The 25,562-nt window shown below is 36.2% G+C and overlaps 1 protein-coding gene across 1 annotated transcript in view; it reads right to left on the reverse strand.

The window, feature by feature from the left end:
- The window catches only part of PARD3 (par-3 family cell polarity regulator), a gene marked incomplete at both ends in the record, with an annotated part of 424,269 nt that overhangs the window by 166,517 nt on the left and 232,190 nt on the right, over window positions 1-25,562 (reverse strand). The window contains 4 exons of the mRNA XM_079538143.1: window positions 8,717-8,887; window positions 9,356-9,544; window positions 20,751-20,789; window positions 24,588-24,716. Coding sequence (XP_079394269.1) covers window positions 8,717-8,887; window positions 9,356-9,544; window positions 20,751-20,789; window positions 24,588-24,716 — 528 coding nt within the window. The remainder of the gene's footprint in view (window positions 1-8,716; window positions 8,888-9,355; window positions 9,545-20,750; window positions 20,790-24,587; window positions 24,717-25,562) is intronic.

Below are 25,562 nucleotides of genomic sequence, written 5' to 3' on the forward strand. Positions count from 1 at the left end.
TTGTTTGATAAGCACTGGGGAGATTTACTGCATCGGAGGGTCAACACAATTACAATTGGAGGCACGTCAAGCTGCAGGAGAATAATAAACTTGCAGTGCAAGTGAATTAGACTCAATAAGGTTTAAATCATGAAATGAGGATTTGTTTTATTAGTTTTTTTAAATTGCAGATTACAACTGACAGCTTTACTGAAAAGTGAATTAAACAATATTTGTAGTAAAGAAATCTAAGGCAAATTCAAAAAGAGCAGGAACGCTAAATTTTGACAGATTGGGGGAAAAATACAGAGATTTTACTGCTTGAGAGTTTAAATTTGCATAATAAATACATTAAATGATAAACTAACCTTTATTTTACTGCCTTTAAATAAGGTATGAAAATATAAAGTGCTTTGGGATTTATTCTGCCCGTGCTATATTGACGTAACAAGCGTCCAGTGTTTCATGAGCCACATCACATGTTGTTTTTCATGTGACAATCCATCAAATTTCAGACTCATTTGTAGGAAGGTCTAAAGAGATTTTCAGAAAGATACTCCCAAGAAAAGATCTCAGAATCAGAGAAATATGTAGAAATATAAACTTGAAAGAGTAAGTACAGGATAAGTACAACCAGTAGAAGAGCACTGTGATCAAATGGCGGTGTTATGCGAAGTAAATCATGTATTTTACCATTTTCAGGAAGAAAACTTTTCCCATTTCTAAGTAGCATCATAAAAAGACGTGTTCAAACAAAGGTATAGACAGCCAACTACAAAAATATTTCACAGAAGATCCAGTGGCTTTCATAAAAAAAACAAAAATCAGACAGGAATTACACAAGTGACATGCACCAAAAAAATCTTTTCCTTGCACTGCCAATAGAAAGTCTATGTAAGAAAAAACACATTTAATTTGGAAACCGTGCTGTGGGCAAGACAAAAAGATCAACAATCCAAAGTAAGATTACAGCTGAAATAAAGAACTGCTCCTCCTAATGCAATTCTAATAAAGGCCTTGAATTAAACATCCCAGCTTTTTTTCTTAGCTAATACTAGTGTTAGTCAGTATAATTTAATTGAACTGATAACGAATTGATAATACAAACAAAGACGTATAAATGCCTGACCTTCATTAAAGGCTCGGCTAGGAAATAAGCCAGGCAGCAACTCACCCCTAATATGTTTTATCAGTAGCCACCCTAGCAGCAGTACTGCTTGGTACAAGACTTGAGAGTCAAGCAGTAGCTGAGGTTGGATTGATCCTCTGGAAACCATCTAGTCCGGCCTCTTGCTATAAGCTACGCTCACTAAGAGCAGGTTGCCCTGGGACTTTTTCAGCTGGGTTCTGAATACCTCCAAGACTCCACCACTTCTCTGAGCAACATGTGCCAGTGTTTGATTGCTATTGCAATAGAAGATATGTTTAAAGAGTTTTCAGTTTATACTCTTAGTCTTTTATCCTGGCACTGAAGAACTTAAATGGGCCTTTACTCCCCCCATCACGGATTCACAGACACTAGTAAGATCCCCCGTAGCCTCCTCAACTCGAGGCTACAGTTTTTCCTCTGTGTCCTAGCATTTATCTGTAATAAACGATCATACTAGTCAAAATACAAGAAAACCTTACATGCTGCAGATTGCCTGTATTCCTTTTCTCTCCATTCTCTTAAAATAAAACTAGAAATAACATTCTTTTTCTTTTTTTTTTTTTTTTTTTTTGAATAGGAAAGGTCTTCACCCTGGCCTTTTGTCATTCAGATAAGAACCAGCTGTTAGCTAAAGCACTATCTGTACTAACTAGCCCAGCTGCTGCTTATCTAGATGATAAAAGGACTACTAATGCAGTCCTTTTTAGTTAAACACCACCATCCATCCTATCTGAAGTTATGCACATAAATATAAAAAAAAAAGTTTACACGCAAGAACATTGCCAAAATATTCAAAGCATAAACAAACTTTTTTTTTTTTTTTTTTTTTTTTTTTTTTTTTTTTTTTTTTTAAAGAAAAGAAACAATAATTGCACTCTTTCATTTGGAGAGTAAGTTATCCAAATACAGGCATGAAAGCATTATGGCATTATGGGTTTTAAGAAGCCAGTATACAGATTTGTTAAAATTTATGCTGCATCCAGGATTCTGAAGCTCTTTCTGTCACACAGAATCATTCTTCAGGCTTTCTTTCTCCTTTCTTATCTGCGTACTGTGGCTAATACGATATCCAAAATGCTTCAATTTTCTTTTTCAACAGATAATTTTACACTACTACTAACCAATATTAGCTATGGTTGAGTTCCCACATTATGGAGAAACTTTGCAAGATGGGAAAATGTAGGTAATAGCCAGTAAGAGGTCAGTTTTGACGTATATGCACAAACAGGAATCATTAAATCTAAATTTAATTAGTATAATGTTTCTAAGAAGTGTTGCGTTCTTGTTCTGATCAAGCTAAAAGTACAGCTTTGCAGAATGTATTTAGATGGTAAGTTACTGAGGAGGAACCTGGGTCAACACGGAGTTTATAAACTGACAAGGATAGCAAATGGTTAAGGGAGACAAAAATAATTCATAGTAAATGGGCACAGCTTCAACAGAATGGAAGACACAGTGACACGATGAAATAAGTAAACATATTTATATTTCACTCACTATTTTTTTAATAATTATTCTCTGCAATTCACACACCGAAAAGACTACTAGAAGACTCTAAACTGACTGTTAACAAACACTGTATTAGAAACTCAAGTATAATGTGCCACAATTTTTAAAAACCCACCAAAACAGCCCAAGAAATTAAGAGAGAGGTTAATGATTTTAAGCAGCACCCTTCATAGGATACTCAGACTGAAGATAAAATGTTCTCCAGGGACATCAGGCATGTACCCAGGGGATCACTGGCACTACTCAACAGCAAATGAGTAAAAGAGGTTCTGAGGGATAAACCCATAGTAGGGAAGCTCAGTGATTTCTGTGTCTGTCATTATTGTCAAATATACCGGGGAGATTTCTATACCTGACCTCAGCCTTTGTAGCAAATAAGACAAAGAACCAAGGTCAACCAGAAGAAAACACCTAGGAAACATTAGACCAAATGGGTAGATGAGAAAGTCACCCAGATTGAATGGCATTCTCACAGGAGCCCTGAAGGAACACGTATGTGAAACTGCATAACTGCTAGCCAAAATGTACAACATTCTATTAAGAATGGCTGTGGTGCCAGAGGACTGGTGGACCTGGAAGTGATCTTGGGAACTACTGACCCAGGAGCCTGGTGTTCAAGATTAAATGGTGGAATCTACAATAAAGAGATTGAGATAAAATCATTGAGAATGGGTGACACAAGTTTGTGAGGTGGCAATGCTAGTCTGTCAGAGGAAATCCTGCCTCACTGACATGCTGGAGTTGCACAAAGATGCCAGTAAGCTCCCCAAGTTCTCTCAGGCAATAAAACAGACATAATACATTAGCATTTTCCAAAAGCTTTTCCCATAGCTTTATATCAAAGGCTTTAAAGAAGGTAATTTTTCATAGAACTGGACTAGGTTTTCATTTGCTGAATCAAAATCTGGCTAAAGGATTGGAAACACAAATCAGTCTTCAGGATGGAGAAGAGTCAGCTGTAGATTCCCCCCGGGTTCCAGTCTGGGAACAGCTTAAACTGATGAGCAGCTTTATCATTGACCTGGATAAGGGGCTAAACAGTGAAACTAGTGTTTGAAGAAGATATTAGAGATTTTTTGATAGTTAATTGAAGTCCAGAATGACTTCACAAACTAATCCAGTGAGGAAAAACAAATAAACAAAAAAAGCATATGAATTTCAAAGTAAGTAAGTAATGCATTACAGGAAAAAATGATGCTGAATATTTTATACTGGAAAGAATAGATGTTTGTTTGTTTCTTTTGTTTTTCTTTTTGTAATGAAACCACTCACTTGAACAGTCTCTCGCACTAATCTGCCAATTTACTTAAGCAGCTGATTAGGTGGTAAGGTCCTTATATGGTCTGGATTGATGACTCTCCACTTCAAGGTACACTCTTTTTTCAACTCAGCAACTGGAGCAAAGATGAACAGACATGCGGAAAAAAATTTGGAGATCTGCAAATCGTTTGCAAATCTTTTTTTCAGGCAGGTTTGGCATGACATTATTTCTGTCAAAAAGGTGAGACAGACAAGAAAAACCCTTGAAATCTCCCATTTTGAGGAAAATGGTGATGTACTCTCTCTTAATGGTACACAAGTGCTGACTGTGTGTGACATGAACAGAGTGCCTCTAAGCAATCTGCGCCTCTAAGCTGTCCAGGTTGAAGGACTGAAGAGAGCAGGATTCCGAAAGTAACAATTACCTTTATTTTCTTGAATCAGCACATACTGCCAGCAGCTGCACTCATCTGGCTGACAGTCACGCCTAAGCGCTGCACACGCATTATGGTGATACAGCCAGCAGCTGTTTGCCCATACAGGCTAATTGTCATAATATCACTAATTAACTGAACACACTGTGAGGAGCTCAAGTGTTTCTCCTTAAATCTTAGGCTCCTCAGTAATTAAAAAAAAAAAAATCAACAATGAGTTAAAGACCCAAAAAGCTGCGTGGCTACATCCTGTGAAAACTGACCTGTTACATATTGGCCATATGTGATTATCAAGTCAACACTATTGTTATTCTTCCTTTTTTTTTTTTTTTTTCTTTTTCTTTTTTTTTTTGCCACTGTCCACACAACTTTGGAAACTTAACTTATAGTATCTCTGCTTATACAGGAAAGTTTAAGTGTCAACCCAGAATGCTAATCCCAGTGGGCTAGGCTGTATCCAAATCCCATGCTAAATGTTAGAAAAATGTTTTTGTTATACTAATCTAGCAACATCCATCACATACTCACTGTGTGATTTGTTCTGGAGTGGCTGAGATATTAATAAATAATAAATAAAGCTTTGCAACTTTTATAACAGGGAAGTTTACAGAGGAAACTATATTACTGTGCTCTATGTAGATGCAATGCATACAAGAAAAATTCTAATCCACAGCCTCAGCTTGGAGTTCATTCATAACTACCACTCACTCCATGCTTTTATCAATATTTACTACAAGATAGTTCACTTGAAAACCTAGATAGGTTAGACTGTGTCTCCAGGTGACTCAATAAAACCCTTCTGACAGGCAGTAAAACCACAACAGCATAAAAAGGCTTTCTACCTTCTGGGAAGTTTGTGGTCTCTTTTGAGTTTACAGTTATGTCAGAGATCATGATGTAAATGATCCCCTCACTACTTGTCTGAAGACAAGATAATATGGTTAGGGTGTTTATATATGCTTTCATTGTTACAATAGTTGCTTCGTAAATCTATAGCACGAGAACTGGTGAAGCTGCAAGAGAATAATGCTGGCACAAAACAGGGAGTATCAGAGGCAGTTGCACTACAGTCTGAAACAGTTTCTCAAGCTAAGTATGGAAGCCTAAAGACTTTCTGACCAAAAAATAAGCAGCTCACCTGCAGCAGAAGGGAGGTGGTTGTCCCTGCCTTTCTCAGCCAGCACCCAGGGACTGAGCCATCCTCCTTTCTAGACAAGAATCCAACTACAAAAGGAATCAAGGACACATGAAATTTTTTGGTCTGAGCAAAAAGACAAAGGGACAGTGCTCTGTAGAACTACAACGTCAAATCATTAAATCAATTTTCCCCTCCTCACAATGCTTAGGGCTGATTATGAAAAATGAACATTAAAAATAAAAGAACTTAGTATTCATACAGCTTTCTTAAAATCCAATTCGAACTCTCTCTTACTCAAAAGAAAAGATGAGTTGCCCATCTTTCTCAAAAGAACATGAGTTCATTTTGCAAATGCAAAACAAAGAATTCCAGGAGGCAGAGGCCTGACCTTGGGCTGCGGTGCGGCACTGACCATGTCACCGGAATGGAATGGAATAAACAATTCTGTTGACAAAGCACTAAAGGGAATATAATCGGGCTCTGTTCCACTTAACTGTGGTTCTGCAAGACTAACGAGAGTGTAAGCTATTTATTTTTGTCAGTCACATGGGCACATACAATCCTGAATCAACACAGGAAAGGAATCAATTGAACAGGATCTTTATTATTGTTATTTTGGGGTGACACTTTGGGAGACCAAAAAGTGAGGCATACCCACATGAAATACCAGGTAAAATAAAGAGTTGTGTAAATGTGAAGATTTCCTTTTGTCTTTGAGAAAAGAAAGTGAAAACCCTTTTCTGAAGAACAAGCTAATGAAATGTGTGATAGGATCCGCCTGTGTGATACTTCTCCTCCTAACCTGCAAGCTCTTGAATCTGCCTCTGGACAGATGCCATGTTTTTCGGATTTTTTTTCCTGATATTAAAAATCTTCACAAAGACTGTACACTAATCTGGTAGCAGTTACAGGAATATTCTATTAGAACATCTTATGTACCAGAGCATCTAAGAAATCAAAACTGCTGAGCTAAGCACAAGTTAGAAAGACGTGGCCAATATGTGATTCTCCCTGGGAAAACAACCATCACTGCAAGCCTCAGCCACGCTGTGCTGCTCTCCACAGGGGCCTCAGTCTACATATGCATTATTTGGGGGCTAAACTACCTAAGCATTATGCTCATATGTGATCTTCATGTCATATACATAAATAATATTAACATAGTTTATCAATCTTATATAAGAATATCTAAAGTTTAAATCCTTTCGATTCCTAAAAAAGGAATTAGGGTTTAATTCCCAAATGATGAGAAAAATTTCTCTTTGCTTTGCATTTTACTGAAGTCTGGGCCTGCAAGGCTTTTAGAAAACATTCTTCAATAGTGCCAGCTCAGCAGGTAAATAGTTTTATGTTCATGCAGCTTGTGACTTCATCATATTAAAATACACAAATAGTATTTACATCGTATTTCCCTTGGCTGAATGGGATGACAAGTATTCCTGAGAATAAATGGTTACCAAGAAATTATTTAATAAAGGTGATCACAGTACCAATAATTGCACATCAACACTTCTCCAAATCATGATGGCTCATCTCGCTATCTTATAAAGATGTTAGGAAATGCACAAAACCCACTAAGATAGACTCAGATAGATACAGTTTCCCACCCTTCCTCATGATACAAATCCATCTCAGCATATGTAAATCTGATTCTAAAATCATTTCCTTCATTCAGAGCATAAATACTGTAAGCCATGCCACTTTTGCCAAATGATTTCTGCAAAAAAAAAAATTGTGTAAATATCAAAGAGATGTAGGGCAGAAGATTATTTTTATTGTGAATGATCAGCAATACTACCAGATTTAAGGAGCTGCTCCATGATGTTTATAAGCACTGTCTAGATACATTTGTTCTAGAAGACTTTAACTAAAATTAGAAAGAAAGCTTTCTGTGCCCTTTCTAAAAGAAAAAATGTAAACACAGAAATAGACTAAAATATTTCTTCCCATATAGAAACATACAAAAAACACCTGAAATTGGCTTGAAATAAGAAAGACTCCAACTGAGAGAATCTGTACTCTCTGGGGTTCAGAACTCTTGCGAACACAGGACGTTACCAAATATTAAAAGGTCAGAATTGTATCGACACCAGGTGAGAAACCAGTGAGCATCCAAACTGTCTTTCCAGCAGTGTGTGTGTATGTATTAAAGCTACATATAAGCGCTCAGTCAGGAAAAGCTTAATACTTTTAGACAAACCGGTGTCTTTTTCAAAAAGAAAGCTGCTTTTCAATTAAGAAGCTATGAATGGGAATTTTTTTAAAGATCGATTTTACACATTAAAAAGTAAACCCTGCCCTTTCCCCTTAGGCAGGATCTGCAACACTCAACCAATTTGTTCTTTTCCTTTTGCTCAAGGAAAAGGAAGAATTCCGAGAAGACCTTACTGGTGTTAGAAAGAGTGAATGAATGACTTTAGATGCCTTAAGAACAGATGTCTCCCTGATCTGCCATTCAGCCGCATCTTATTTCACTCAGTAACATTTCTCTAACGCATCAAAATCATTTTGAAGTCTAGCTCAGTCCTACACAGCATCTGCAGCCTTTCTCAGTATCATATGCCCACATATTTCTACTAGATAACATTGTTTACATTAATCTAGAAGGTAAAACTTATACAAATCACAAACATTTGAAAACATCAACACATAAACACAGCACTGGAGAAGACCAAAGCTGTAAAGAATATCAGAAAAAGAATCACCACTGAGCCCTGACTTCAGTGTCTAGTACTTCCCTGCAATGAAGGTGAAGATACAACATATTGAAAATAACAGAATTATTTGCATCCAATTTTGAAGAATCTTTAAAGGGAACTTCTAATTGCTTAGATAAAATGAAGTAATGAGATATATAAGCTTTACTTTTCATTTAAAAAAATTCAAAGTGACAAAGAAGCAAGTCAATTGACACTAAGTCTATAAATTAAAGATTCAATAGACCTGCATTAAAACCTTCAAAGAACAAAAATCACATAAGCAGTGGGATCCAATTACAAAATCAATATAGTTTTATTCAGTGTTTCCTGTTATCCATTGATGAAAATACTCAAAAGAAAAACTTTATTGATCTGGTAATAAGGTTAACATGTCTAACACTGAAATTCAGATCATTTTGTAATTCTCTCTTTCTTTAGCTCCTCAAATATTATTTTCCTAGTCTCAGAAGAAACAGAACATCTCCTATAAAGAGAAATAACTTAGAAGAAGTTAAAAATCCCAACCCCAGTATCAGAAGCATATTACCTCATTGCATTTACTTATTCGCCTTGCCACAATAAGCTGAATCATTCCTCGTTTGTTTCCTTCAGTGGACATGGATCTTCTTAAAGTTTCCATAGCATCTTGATTTGTTTTGCCTAGTAATGATTCTCCATTTACTGCTATTAGTTGATCATTCACTCGAAGCCTGCCATCCTGGAAGGGAAAAGTTATCGTCAGTCACACAAAATATGCTACGCAGAAGTGTAGTCTGATGGAGAGAGGGGAAAAAATGAAAAAGAATCAAACAACTACACTAAGACCTAACAGTTTATAGCCAAGAGGACACTCATGTTACAGCTTCTATTGCAGTTGTCATAGGAAATGTCTATTCCAACCATTCACTGATTTGCACTTCAAGCCATTACCATAATCTGTTTGAGTAAATAGCATTCTAACTGAACTGCACCAGAGATGCTTGTGTCCTACCTGGAATCTTTAAAAGCTGTTAAAATCATCCAGTACTAAACAAAACGTTTTGTAGAAATTGAAATGTTACCTCCAATGGCACAATTAAAAAATGTTAGTTAAAGAGCGATCTCATTTCTGTACATGTGGTTATTTTCAAAATAGCATAATAATGGAAAACAGAGGAAGACAAAGCACAGAGATGTTCCTTCTTACCTTGGATGCTGCTCCACCGTTAATGATGGACTTGACAAAGATTCCTAAATCGGCATGATTTTCTTTTGACCGATTCCCTTTGACGCTCACACCAAGTCCAGCTGATCCAGAGTCATTAAGTGGAACTTCAAATGTCAGGAATTCCCTGGTGCCATCAGGTGTGAGAACAAGCTCTTCTTCTTCTGCTTTCTGTCAGGAAGATTAACATGGGATTACAGAAGAGCATTTCTCCTCAGGAATTCTCTTCCTTCCACAGCTATTAGCATTTAAAAAAATGCTTTCAACTGCAATGACACAATATTTTCCACAGTAATTATTCGAAGAAACATGAACAAATAGTGTATTTTCAATCACCTCCAGCTGATGCCTGGAATCAGAAATATCTTATGTTTGTGTCTAAGTGCTTCTCTGTCTAGTAAAATAATTGAATAGTATGCCATTACTGAATGTGTCATTAGTGCCAACACACATAAACTATTTCATTAGCCAAAAAAAGCCATATCTGAAATATTTTGTGATTTGACTACTTACAGAATTTTTAAAATATCATCATAATCCGTGGTATCTTTGTGATTCATGGGGAGAAACTACTTGCAAGAAAATTAAATTCAAAAATTATTCAGTTCCCTCATTTTGTTTAAAACTAGCTGTATTAGGAAAAACAGAAAATCACACAGCTGAGATCTGAACGACACATTTCTGCTATTGCCAGGCTTAGTGTCAAATCCAGTTCAGCATGCCAATTTTCCCATCTTTTCTGGCTCTTCCCTTTTCCTCTGTCATCCTACTCACATCTTCAGTTCTTTACCGCTCCCCACACTGTTTTAGCTTCACTAGGACAATCCCAGGTTTTGAACACCTGGAATTATAATTACAGTCCAGCCAGTGCCCCTGGCAAGGAGCTGTCAGGGCATTCCAATACCACCAAAAGCCATGAAGGGAAGGTGAGTGCCTTTTCACTTCATCTCCTGCTGAACTGGTGGCCCAGCAAATGCCTTGGAGACAGGTTGGAGCAGGGTCCCTGGCAAGCTCCAAAAGAGCAGTGGCACTTGTGGGGGCAGCAGGTGTGGACATGGTACTCAACAGATGATGGAGAGACCAAAGTGCACTGTTCATTTATCACCCACATGAAGAAGCAACAGTAAGAGAATGTCCACCATAATGTCCAGTAGTCAGTAGTTTGTCTCTGCCCAATATTTTCATAATCTTGGCAAAAAAAGATTTACTAAAATCACCTCTCTTTTTGACTCTGATTTTACACCCATTTTTCCCACGTTGCTCTCATCTCTTTGCAAAACTCGCTCCTATTTCTTTCTACCCTCAGACAATTGAAGCAGGACAAGATGCACCACAAGTTAACTTTTGCTTGCTGAGCCATCCCTGTCTCTAAGATCTGAGGAAATGCAAAGCTGACAGGCTTTTCTGAAATCCAAACACAGACTACTGCAGAGATGGATGTGAAAGCCATGTCGAGTACAGCAGACTGCGATTATCAGTTTGGGCAAAACATGCTAGTTTTGTCACCACTGACCTAGAAATGCAATGCAAAAATGTCATATGGGAAGGAAGTCAGATTGTTGAGAGCACTGGAACAGCCAGGGGAAGGAAAACAGGAGCTCTGTCTTTTCCCATTTGGTTAAAGGCATGAGCCTTAATGTGTTCACCAGCTCTTTTTACTGCATTGCACACACACATGTAACCATCTCTTGGTTATAACAAAGCGTAATACAAACTTAATATCCCCCTCTCCAAGTACCAGATCAGCTTGCTGATGAATCCCATTATCCAAACATATCTCTTGGCTGTGCAAATGAGCATTATCTGTGCTTGCCATCAGGAGTGGAAGTATCTTCTGTGTGTATGGAAAAAATATTGGATTTAAAACATAATCTTCAGGTTTTGGCAAAACTGCAACCCTAATTTTCCTGTTTGAATCACAAAAGCACTAGCTGCAAGATACAGTTGAGATGCACTTTTTGTCAGATAGCTGCAGAATAAAGGAATCTGAGACAGAAACATACTACTTTTGATTTTTTTGTAACACTGATTGCTTTCATTTTCATTAACAAATAATAGCAGGACAAAGAGCTAGGGAGCCAAAAGGGAGATAAAGCCAAGGCAGGATGCATGGGTACTCCAAACCACACAAGCTCACTAGATTATTCTTCACTACAGTTATTATAAGTTTACAATCAATTCTCCCTTCCTCAATGTTTTCTAATGCTCTAAAAAGTACACAAGCATTTCAGCCACTTTGCAGTGTAGGCCATTGAACTGCTTCTCCTCATGCTCTATCGGGTACACTTCCCCACGTCCATGGGCCCTCTGGAGCACCTCCATCAGTGTCTCCATTGAATGGACTAATGGCCTCGGTCCTTCTCCTCACTGAACCCAAAGAGCTGCTCTGTCAGCTCAGTCCTGCTCATAATGTGGTTCTTCCATTGTCTATTTTCTACACAACTTAAACAAGGAAACAATCCAGTGCCAACACAGAGCTGCAGACGCCTGAGTGTGGAGATGCCCCACCACTTCTGCTAGAAGCACACTGGAGAAAAATATGGCATTCGAAAAGTGAACCTTCAGGATCCAAGAACTATGGATATTAAAGTACAGACTCACAGCATTTGTGCCACATCACAGTACCAAAGAAGGTCTACCTGTATGTCATACATTGAACACAAACTGTATTTCATGCAAAGCACGGGAAAGGACTACATATTTGTCAGAAAACTTGGGGTGTGAACAAAGGGAGGCATTTTCTGAGAAATGAGCAATGAGATTTCAGCCTGACACTGATATTTTGAACCAAGAGTCTTGATAAATATATAAATAAATGAATAAATGTACAAATACATTAAGATTGACCGAATCCTTTTTAACCGAAGTGCTTTACATTACAGAAATACTAAATAGGCACTGATTCTCCCCAATAATTAAATATCTACCTCCATAAGGAAAAATTTACATCAAAATTGTACTGCATGATAAGAATATAAATGCAATAAACCACAGAAATTCTCCAATACATCCATGAAACAGAATAAAAATGCACAGAAATCTAAAATGCATCATTTAAAAATTTACACTGAGAACACAATCACTTCCTAATTGCAATAACTTCCATTTGATCTTGATATACTCTAAATTAACATCTTAACTGTGTCAATCAAACACCTCAGCACTATTTTCATGATTAGTTGATCTGTGGGAGAAATTTATTGCTTCATATACCTTGACAGACCAGAAGTAAACATGCAAGAAAAATTACGTACTATGAACCCTCAGCACAAAACTCAACTCCCTTGAGATTTTTCACACACTACATCCAAAACAATTAACAGCAGAACAATATTCTGTTCAGACAGAGTCTGCTAAGGAAAAGGTCATCTGAAATGACTTCAGCTGGATGAATGAAGCTGCTCAAGTATGTAATTTGTAATAAAAATTCGATTGGTGATAATTTATATAGGTGACTTTTTTTTTTTGCTTCAAATTCATACTTAGCATCAATTTATGCTAAATGACATTGAAGATACATTTTTCACTTTTTAAATGCAATGTAAATATAACATAAATTTAAAGATAAACTTACTGACTAGAACAAAATGATGGCAATGTTTGAGATACGCAGAGATTAAAGAAAGATAAAGGGAAGGAAAATACATTACCCTTCCATATAAAATCAGTTTCTGATCACATTATAAAATCTGATATAATTTTATAAATAACATAAAAATGGACTTTGACAGTAACAGTGTAATACGCTTATTGCATCTTGTTAGTAACAGCATCTACTACTGTCCCTTTATGTTTTAAAAGCTACAAAGAAATTTTGTGCTTGGGACTTCTTCCCTTTATAAAATCTCATCAGGGTTCAGCTGGTGAATAAACAGCATGAGATGGGTGAAAAAAGAAAGCTAACAAAAAAGAAAAGCCTCCTCCCACCTAACGGGGGAAGCAATTTTCAATCAAGCTGGGACAGGTTTTCAAAGTGGCTCGCTGCAGCTACAAATCCGGCTGCATTCTCTACTGAGAAGTTCATTCTCTCGCAAGCTTAGACATGCAGACTTCTCAGCAGCTACTGAGCCACTGAAACTTGTCTGCAAGTTACTTGTGATCGCGTAGAGAGAAAAGAAAGAAGTCAATCATGGGACTCTGAGCAAAAAACAGCACACTGCTGTTTTCACTCCCAGAAGCCAGTAACAGAGCTGAATCCCACACTTAGAGGGTAACTATCTTTCAGAGTTATGTATACAACAGAAGTGGGAACATTTGCAGGGCTCCTGTATAAACACCTACATGGCTGTACAACAGCAAACACATTCTTTCTTATGTGATGATTATATCGATGTGATAAATTAAGTAACTAGAGCACAAACCCCACTAAATAACTCTAATGACCCCATCAGTATTACCCATTTTGCCTGCCCCTAAATCCTTCTGTGCCCAGTCTCGTCACAGTGCAGCCCTAAGCCTCTGCTTAATTTTTATTTTGTTATCCTATCCACCTCACAAACGTGTCATTCTTTTTTTATTTGAAGTTTGAATTTTCATGGACCTCCAAGAGCTCACCGTGTCTAAGAATTGTATGTTATAAAAGGAATGGAATATACGAAATCACAGATGTATTCATTTGGTTCCAATAATGGGCAGCCAGACTAAAGTCACAGCCTTTTCCTGGATATTTAAAATCTTTAGAAGATCTTAATACAGCATTCATTGCTTTTTCCTTTCTAAAAGAGTATCAGTGAAAATGAGAAATCATAAATCCTGTATGTTAGGATACAATTAGGGTATGTCAGTAAAATTTGTCTCAGTACTATTAGAACAGAACAAAATTCTTATTTTGAAATTAACATTGTACTTGCGGGAGAAAGGAGATGTCTCTTAGGTATTACACAGATGTTCTTGACCTCAGAGATAGCTCTAATTGTTTTGTCTTTCAAGTTAAGTAGGTGACATTGCTGCCACATCAGGTAACCTTCTGAACTGAAATACACCAAAACATGATGAAACTCACCTTTATCATATGTTATCACATATACAAACATCCAACATTTATATCGAGCAGCCCTAAGGAACCAAAACAGCAGCTCCATTGATCAGCAGCTGTTTTGTGGGGGGCAATGTTTGGTCCTTTTAAAAATACAGATCTATTACTGCTAGAGATACCGAAAACAGAGCAGCGTAGGTGGCCCAGAACACACCTCTCTGCCTTCAGTTGAGGCCCCTCCGGAGGAGGAATAACTGAGAGCTGATACACCCTGGTATGGTTAGGCACCACAGACACATATAACAGCAGAATATTTCAATTTCAGACTGCACCTCCAGCAGAGAAACGCATTCCTCCTGATCGGAGAGCAACATGTGCATTCCATGCTTCCATCCAAGTTTCCCCCTGAAATGCTACAGGATCTTTTTCCTTCCTTTTATTATTTTAAATCAAACAACCATGTCTTGTATTACAGCTTGTAAGAGTCCAAAGCATCTACTTACCTAGATTATGAAAAGATAATACAGCATAAGCCAAATAATCAACTAAAATTCTTGCGCTTGCTTTCTTTTTCTAACTCTTCCTAGGTTAAGTATTTTAATATCTCCCATATGTTAGATAAACACTAATGAATCTTATTTGCATGTATACACTGAGACTCATTATTCATATTAGCTAAGTTAATATGTCACATCTGGCAAATACTGCACTCTTGTTCAAATCAAACAGCAGCTGCTAAATATCAAAAACTATATTTGAATTGTAAGATTTTAAGGGAAATGTGGTCTGCTTTAATTTTAATCCTATCAAGAAAAATATTTTTGCATATTATATGTGGATTAACTTTGGTACGCCCTTACGCACAGAAATGCTAGCTCATGAAAATACTGCAAAACAGGCTTGTTATATTTCCAGTTATGTCCATTTTAAGGATTTAATTTAGTATCAAAAACATGTTCCATATTCTAAAAATGTCTGCAGTTTAATGCTTTTGATGGATTAAAAAATGATTTAGGAAAAAAGTTAATTTTTTTCCGAAGCACAAAAAATTCTAGCATGTGATTTTCATTTAGCGTGAAAATCAAAGCTTTGCAAAAGCCCATGTTTAAGTATATCCACATGTTGTTATTTATCTATATAAAAACACCATTGCTTGTCTACACTAACATTATTCTTCCTAATGCTAACATTGTGATCTGGGGTGTTGTAGGAACTGTTTTAAGCAGACAAAATTCTATGTTTGAAATCAACTGATCACACCACTAAAAATATTTCATTCATTATACATTACATTTACCATAATGACTATCATCTATCATTTAAGATCAAAATAACCCACTCCAAATTGCTTCTACTCAAACTTTATGCTCCAACTGTATGCTCTGAGACAAATACGCGATTGTAATGATAACCTCTCTCTTCTTTTTTTTTTTTTTTTTTTTTTTTTACAGATGATTTTCCTGGAGAAGGGAAAACCAAGGGATTAGACACACAGCAGGTGTCTGCTTTGCCAAAGAAGTCTATAAATCTACAGCTCTCTGTACTATCCCTTGTCCCAGAAAAACTTCAATGCACAACACACTAATGACACAGCTCGCTAAAAGTCTTTATACTTCTCTTCTACACTGGCTGTGTAAGACCTGAAAGACTAAAGAAACAGATAGAGTGTCTGGGAAAGCCAGACAGAATAACAAAGTTGAAAGCAACACAACAGCTTTGCAGAAGTTGAGGACAAGGAACTCGTACTGGGCACTGGGAGTGCCCCACGTCTCATGCCTACTTCTGCTAGAGGCTTTCAGGCAACCGTGGCAAACCAGTTCATCTAACTGTTTTTCCCAGGATTTCATAGCAAGAAAGAATTAACACCAAGCATCTAAAGGCAACAGTGCAGTAAAGTAAGTTTTGTACATAACCAGTGAGTTTTCAGAGGAATTTTAAGTAATGACATGAACTGTGTACTCACCCAAGTTAAGCCAAGTGTTTGGAAGAACCCATGATCACATTGCCTGTGTTAGCAAATGACCAACCAAAGGACCTCAGGGCCCCTTTCAGTCCCAATCCTATATCTCCTGTCTGAATTGTAAATACCTTATACAGTCAGCTTCTCATTATCCAAAATAACTGAGGCTGGCATGTAGGAAACAGCACAATCATGGTGAATAATAACAGGCACATAATGGGGCTTCAGGGTGATTCTACAAGCTTCTCTGAGGAAACCTGGTATAGAACCTTGGTGGAAGGGATGCTTTGGCTTGCAAGAAACTGGCATGAAACTGCCCAGGAAGTTTTCTAAATCTAAACTTTGAGATACTGACTACAGCTGCACTGCACTCCCAGCTCTCTCAGAAGGAAGTGAGTCTGTGTGGGTGCTTCTTACTCTGTACCACAGTCACACTACAGCCCAGCTAAGTCTTGTGGGGACAACAGAGACAAAGCTACGAGATGCAGGGTCAGACTCAAGAACAGCATGACATAGAAGTGCTGGTTGGCCACCCTTGATCATTCTGGGAATTCAAACTATTCAAAGAGCATTCACATGCACAGTCACTCAATTATATTAATTATTCACAAGTTATGTCTCCATTCTGTTCATTAATGCCCCTAGAATAAATCATAGAGTACCTCCTACTCTAAACACATTATCCTGCAGGAGATTACACATTCGTTTCTTCCATTTCATCTGCTTCTTATCTTACAACTTTATGAAAAACAGAACCTGAAACCGTTCAAAATAGCACACCGTATTGCCTTGTAATCACCCTTCTGTCTCACACCATTGCAATAAAAAAGATATAAAAACAACCAGCATCAGTTATGCGTAGGATTCCTAAACATCGTGAAAGTAACAGCAGCATCACTTTTACATTTGATCAAATCATTTTGTATCTAACGATATCAGCACTGCCAGTAGTGTGGGCTGGTCTGACTGAATGTGAAATCTTGGCTCAATTTTTAGAAGGTTGGATCACCTATTGCAGCGGTGGAAATTGAAGCCTTCCCATACTGCTGTGTGCAGCGATCATGAAATGGAGTCTGAGTCCTAATTTTGAATTTCTTTAGTTACAGACAATGTCCTGTAGAAAATACTTCTGCACATATATGGTAATTATTATTTCTCTAGAACTATGCTTACATGAAAGTTAACTTGCCGGTTTGAATTCAGAAAACAAACAGTGAATGCCAATTGTAAAAGCAAAATATTACTGAAACACTATTGACTTTCAAAGAGTATGGGGGAAAAATTAATTGGCAGATGTTTTACATAGCATAATTAACAGTTCATTTGAATGCTCTGTAACAAGATTAAGATAATTATGCTTGGAAACAGAAATGTAATAATGATGAATTACTGGTTTTCATATTACGGTCATTCTCCTACATTCCAAATAATCACCATGTTCAGAAATAGGTGCATCTGTTCTATTTTGTCATCAGCTATACCAAGGGTTATAACTAGTGCCTGGGCAAAGCAGGGCTTTGAGATTTGCACCAGGACTAAACCAAATCCCTGTTCCATTCATCTGCAAAGAGAAAATAAAAACATCCGTCCAGTTTTCACTAGGGCACACTTACTGGACAGAGCTGAAGATTCATTAACAATCTGAATTTATTTATTTTATTTATGGCTAACTGAAGAGCAAAGCTTGGATTCTCTGAGCTTAGCACGTTAAACAAACCCCCCAGTTATGGAAGTTCATCAATGAGAATAGAAGAATGTGTATTCTGTGAAGGTGCACAAAATATAAAATTATATGCTTTCTTGGAAGGGCAATTAAGTAAGTAATAAGGCACTGAATGATTCCAGGCTACGTATAAATTAAGAAGGAGACCAATTGTCAAGGTTTTCTTCTACTATATGCATAAAGATTTTTAGTACTGCGTTCAAGTGCCACAATATTAGTACAAATTATTTCAAATGAGCAGTTTCATGAATGCAACCCCTCGGTGTTAATAACATACTGATAAATTAGGCTTCAGATTCTTGTATCTATATATAAATTTTATTTCAAGCTTTCCATTTTCAGGTTTTGTTTTTTTTCATCTTTATTTTCAAAGTTGCATTTTTCTTCTATTTCTCTACAAAGACATACAACCATTAAAAAAACAACCCTACAGCCATTTTCCCTTTAAATTAGAAGCAGATTTTTGTACTTCACCTCTCTCATTTCTAATAGCTTCACTGCTTTCATCACACTTTTCTATCCTTTTTTTTTTTTTTTATTTTGCTTTGCTTTCTACTAAATCAAGTCCTTGACTCTTGGAGTCTAAAACCTCACAACTAACAGCACAAAGATCAGAGCATGCACAGAAAAAGAAATTGCAAGATAGAAATCTCAAAGACTTGAAAATTAGACAGAGGATGAATAAACAGAGATAGAGGCAGACCGGAGGAAAATAAAGTAATGAAAAGCACTTTTAAAAATAAAAATAAATTAAAAAAGAAAACAAGTGTGCGACTGCATTATTAATGTGCAGCTGAGGGAATTCATTTCTGCACAAAGGCTGTATTACACCTATCCAAAGCAAAGAAGATTGAAAGGGAGGAGGTAAGAGCAAAAGCATTTTAAACACTGACTGACACCTTTCACATATAGTCTATGTTTTTATTTTCATCCAGAAGGGGGAAATTTTAAGATATTTACTGTTCCTACTGTTGGTCACTATTGCTTTTAGCTTTCATTTAAAAGAAAGATCTCACTCTGTAATGAAAGAAAACAAAACATTATGCAAAAAAATATTTTTGTATTGACCATCTTTCTCTCTTCATTCCTTCACTGTATGTCTCTGCATGTTTCCCAGTTCACTTCCTTATTTCTAAGGCTTGTTTGGGCTTTCTGGCTGATTCAAGCACAGTTTTTCAGCAATCCCTAGCTACTCATATGCTCCCTGTTGCTCCCGCATTATCTCCTTCTTAATGAGAAACATGTGGCTCACACCTATGAATGAGAAATGAGAGTGCCTTTCTTCCTTTGGACTTGTCTTAGAAGAGGCAGAGAAGTTGGAACAGAAAACGGCAGAGAAAGGATTTCACCATAGAATTTGTTACAAAACATTACGTTTGCAGCAGATAAGCAATTACTTTATATAAATACCCAATAGGCAATCTGCCTAATCTTAGTGAGATTTTGTGGCAGAATTTCAGTGTAACTCCTAAAAGCAGGACACTTTTATAAGGCCGCACCCACAAATTGTTTTCAATTGTATTCAATTACAGGCAGAAATGCTATCCTGGGCTTTGATCTTTGATCTCCTCACATATCAGCAGTACACGTTAAGAAACTAAGAAGAAACACACATGCATTGTAAAGATGTGCTGAGAAGATACTGTGAGGCACGTCAGACACAATGATATACCTACAGTCGTGCAAAGCCCTTATGCAGATGAGTTTCAGACTAGAGGATGTGTAAGAAAAACATAAGGTGGAGAATAAAAGCTGCCTTTAACCCAAACCTCATTTTGCCAGTTACACTGCATTGGACTAAAACACTGATAATGCCAACCTGTATACACTCGAAACTGTGATGACTGTTAAATCTCTTCTCCTAAACTTGATTTAATCTCAGATACTATCTCACCATCACTGGCAAGGCATTCCAATTCATCTAGAGTTGCTTTTACTGTTTTTCAGAAGCTTTTCTAACTAATTTCAAATCTCAGCACGAACTCATGTAATTTCTCTATAACCTAATTTAATATTTAATTTTGAAATAGGTACCTAATTGAATGGAGCTTCTTGAAGTGCATTTTCAACTCAGATGTGGCATACATTTAAGGTACATTTCTTGTAATATCCTATGGTAATATTTCATAAAGTCTTTTATTTTAGTAAACAGTTTTGCATGTTAGTATAATCTGTACTAAAACTGAGTCTGTCCCACTGACTAAAGAGGTATATAATCAGTACACAGCCTCACTGACACAATATATGCAACCTATTACAATCTTCAAAGGGTTACACTTGATACTACTTCCCTATAATTTCTTTGAAATAACTAAGAAATCCTAGTTTGGTGTGAAGGTCAATTCAGACTTACATTGAAAGTGCTTAATTAAAAATGATTTTGTACCTCAAGTTTTGGTCATATAATCATTTTTTAAACAATTAAGTTTCCAAAAGTAACACAAACTAAGAGGTTACTATTACCATTTCAACTTTAGGTCTTTGTATATAAAAAGATGTAATTTCAAGTAGTGTTTGAACATACCTAATAATTGAATTCTACACGATATTCAAACAGTATCTGAAATTACATTAAAAATGCATTTAAAATGTAAAGCTAGAGAGAGCCATCTACAGTATATAATGTGAAAGGAGGATTTGTGAAACTTTGATGGAGAAGTGCCATATCAGTTTAAAAACATTTGTGAGTCTTCCAGTATGGAAAAGACAAAGCTCTTACCGTTTCCTTTGGAATTTGTGACTGGCTTTGTTCTGCATTCTAAAGGAAGTAAAAAAAATAAATAAGAACACAGCTATATACGACATAAACTATCTATTAGTAGGGGGATAAGCAAAGAGGTCTAATTCTGACATGAAGTGGTAAGAGAAAAATGAAGGGCATTCATCACGCTGATTCAATTTTTTTCTAAATTAGCACTAAATGAGAAGTGAACAAAAATAACGTGCAGCAATCTGAGGCCAGCGCACCTGGCTTAATCTGGTTATGAAGAAGGTGGCTATCTGGCTAAGGAAGGATCCCAACTGCTTGCACCATTGTCTGGCTAGTGGAATGTCTTGGATGTTCTCCCTGGCATTTCTCTTCTACTCTGAGGGCTTCAAAGAATGACCTCAGCAATCCAGATGAAGCCTTCCAAATACTTTAATTAAATATCTGTTTTAAAAAACATGCATTCACATTTCAGTAAGGGATTTCCCTTTGCCATAAGTTTGAATAACAGAAACAGAATAACCACACTGCGTTTCCAAAGATAGGAGGGTGCTTTTAGCATACCATAGGTGGAGCCCTCCTGTACTCTGCATTTACGTCTTAGGGCATATGAGGCAAACATACATCATTGAGAAACCATTCTGCATTCCTCAAAAATTCTGGAAGCACACATAAGGAATACTGCTCTTCCAAGGCCATGCACACCCATATGAAAATCCCTTTAAACACTCAGGGATCATCCTGCTGCTGGCTGGATGATCGCTTTCAGGCTAACCAGATATTCTTCCATAATGAAAACCAAGAATTTTTTGGATTTTTTTTGTTTTGGAGTCTTGCAGAAGATTGAAATTTTTAAACACAAGAAAATGTAGTGGTAAAATGTTAATGCAAACATTCAGTTAGCTTTAATCTACAGTCAACAACCAATAAAACAAAAGATGAAGGAAGCAAATGCTAGGAACAAATAAAGGACCTACAAGTAGCAATGGACACGTTAAGGTTGTAGGATAAGGGAGACTAACTGCTGGCCCATCTCTCTTTGCTAACATTGAGAATTTTTTTCGCTCAAAAGCTGAGTAACCCAAACCAATACCTCAATGGATTCAACAGTAGCAAGCTCTACAAAAATATGTCACAGGAAGTTAACTTCAGGTTTGTGAGGATGATGACAGTCTAGTGAGTTTAACTTAATTACAGTACTCCTCACTCCTTTCATAATGGAAGGGGGCAAGAGGATGAGATTCTTATGAGAAAATCTCACGGTGATGTGGTCAAACACTAAGATATTAGATATTTGGTGTTAAGTAACACTGAAAATAATAAAATGCCTGGTATTCTGAAGAAGCATAACTGGTTTTCGAGATCTCACTGTTGGGAGTGGAATCCAGTGGAATCTGATTTTATACACTGTGGCCACATTTTAATCACTTTTACCATTATCTGTATTATAGAAGCTGCTACACTGAATAGTGGTTCTCCATCACACTCACAGCTCTTAATGTGACAACACAAAATCCCATACTAACCTCAATGGGCTCAGTTTAACATTCCTTTAAGTTTTATATATAACTACACATTTTTGTAGTTTCCTTCCAGACAATAATGGCAACGTGCATCACAGACATTAAACTCACAACTCTCCTGAAAGTTTATTATCTTCATTTTACTTATAAAGAAACCCAAAGATAAATAACTTTTTGAAAGTCGTTCATGTAGCCATAGCCCAAAACATAAAATTTAAACACCCCTTTTATTGGGATTACTATCTGTACAAATGTTGGCAAATATAAAATGGTTTTAACAGAGTGCTGTTCAGCAAGGAACAGCAAGTCCAGCACTTTATAGGATGGATAATATTAAATAACATGATTTTATGCTTACAGTTTCTGAGACATATCCCATTAAGGCAAAATTTAATGCATACAAATGTAGAAAATATGACAGAAATAGGGGAAGGATGGAAAGACAAAGAAGGTTTGTATGGCAAAAGGATGAACCAACATGCTTTCAGATCCCCTCCCTCATCCAATATTATTTTTCTTTTATCTTCTACATAAAGCTAGTAAAAGTCAATGAGAGGAGCTGTCTAAAAAGATGTTTTTCTTTTAAGGTTATTTCTTACCAGAGAAGAAAGAACAGCCCTTATGATGGGTTTTAGTTCAACACCTTCCCCAGCAATTCTGCTTATGCTCGTTGACGGCTGTCAGCAGAGCATACCTAACATTTCTTCAAGTCAAAATGCAAACAAACACATCTTTATGCAACAGAGGATCATCACACCCATATACTGTCAGATCCTCACAGTGCAATTTGTTCAACTGGAGTTGCAGAAATGTACAGCAGGTCAGATCTGACCCTCTGACCGAAAAGCCCACCTGACAAAAAGATCTGGTTTCTCTAGTCTGATGTCTGCCAAAATAGCTCAGAGTATCACCTGAGCAGCAGCAGGCAGGCTACCGAGGTTAAACTCACTCAAAGGATCTAATTTCATGTTATTTTTAGACCTAAATCAAGTATTACTATCGTTAAATACATGCCATACCCACACCATATATTTTTTATAAGACATTCAAATAAAATAGAAAGTTAAATTACGCACTATTTAATTATGTACATTTCCTATGTTTAGTATAGAAATAATATACACAAAATTAATAATTTTCTTAGTTCTAAGTTTATTTAGAAAACTTATAAAGCATTTTCATTCACCTTTATGAAAGATAGCAATACTGTGAAAATTACACATCATAGGAAATTATAAACAGATTGCTTTCATGGGTGCAGCATTAATGTAGGGCATAATATGATTTCAAATGGTTCATTTCTCTTCATTTTAACTTGCATGTAGATGCATCAATACTTTCAGTTGTATTCCAAGCATACTCAGCTAAAACTGTGATACGTTTACAACATTCCCTGTCAGTTTGACTTACTAGGTTTAATTGTAGTTTTGAAAATAAAAGACTAATGTTAAATGTCTTGAAATGGCCAAACAAAAATCTATTATTTTTGCATTCAAAATAACACAAAACCAATAGAAAAATGATAGAATCTATTCATCACACTACAAGCCACTTATATTTGTCCATTTTTATGACAATGCAGCCAAATAATTTATTTTTAGAGCTATATATAGCTATGATAATACAAATAATAGATAACTTCAGCAGTTTAATTGAATACAGAACAAAGTAAGACTGCTACATTCACCGTCTATCTTTTCATAACAGAAATTATCTTGAATAATTATCAGAGAAAATTTCTGTATACATTATGCAAGTGGAACAGGTACAATATGAAACATCATTTTATTTCCATTTGATGTAAATTTCTCAGAAACATTTTTTGAATTACCCTGATAAATTAATAACTGCAGGGTTTCCATTGCATAGAGAGATTTCATTTATATTCAAAAAAGGCTACTGTTTTTTATATATTCCACTTTTTAGGTATTTACATATTCTGTTTTGGCAAAATAGTATATGCACTGAAATATTTTAGTGAGCAAGTAGTGGGATAAATTGCAAGCTTTCAAGCATAGATTTGTCCATGTGAAAGATATGAAATAATTGCTTGTCTCCATGCATTCAAAGAAAGTTCATCCAATAGCTACTTCTATAGTAAACATCTTCACTCAAAGTAAAATTCTCATTTATACATTACTAACAAATATTTAATTCCAATACTAGATCTCAAAGATGATAATAAACATTCATGTGAAATGTCCTAAATAAATACTATTTTGTTTCCTTATACGCAGTGCATATGTTTACTAGTAGGTGACAGAGATCAGATCATTTGCTCACATTCATCTAAATAAATCTCTTAGCTTCTCTCTATTTTACGCACCAGTTCCCTTGGATGGAATGTTTCTTCCTGTCGAAAAATCAGGAGGCTGACAGTCCCTCCCATCTTGGTGCTTCTCAGCAAGGATACAACTTCCTCTTGAGTTTTGCCTGTTAAGTCAACTCCATTCACCTGAGACAAAGGAAATATTACAAATTGGTAAGACACTAAAATAGGAAAAATATTAGATTTCATGTAGAAAATTTATCTGATTCTCATGAGATGATATTTTTTAAAAATGCCACTGAAAAGCACTGCTTCCTGGGTCAGTATCACTTAGAGAAATTGCTGTAAATTATAAAAATAAACTACATAAATAAACTCAAACCATATTTATGTAATCTTGAGAAACAGACCACATATACTTTGTCTAGAAATATTTCAGAAACCTGGATCATAACTGTAGCCAAAGTACTCTCAAAACCTCAAAGTGCTTCTATCAAATACATTTAATTTGAACTTTTATATGGCTGTTTTATTTCTCTTTCACACATATTATTAATATCCACACTATTTCACACGTATTTAATATTTATAGTAATTTTTTCTTATTTGTTATTTCCTTCTTCTAGTCAATTTCTTCTCTGGCTTTCTTCATGTTTTTCTTTTTCTCATTTTCCACTCTCACTACTGTTATTTATGACACTTTCTCATTTCCATTCAAGAACATAAGAAATTATGCCAGATGTTGTCTTACTAATTAAACATGCATTCTTCACATATGAATGCAAATAAGAATCAAGACAGCGATGTTTCCTTGCACTTAAGCAAAAACAGAACACAGTATACTCTACAGCAGTTTCATCTACCAGTATTTTTACATGAATTTTTGCATAAAATTCTTTTGATGAAAACCAACGTGTGTGATCCAAACATGATTCTGTCTTTACATTGGTGTTGTACATACATACATTCTAAATATATCTTCCAAAATAAACTGTGCCCAAAGTAGAAAACTCTTTATCCCCAAAAGAACAT

This window comes from Tetrao urogallus (genome assembly GCF_951394365.1).
Source record: "Tetrao urogallus genome assembly, chromosome: 7".
NCBI lineage: Eukaryota > Metazoa > Chordata > Aves > Galliformes > Phasianidae > Tetrao > Tetrao urogallus.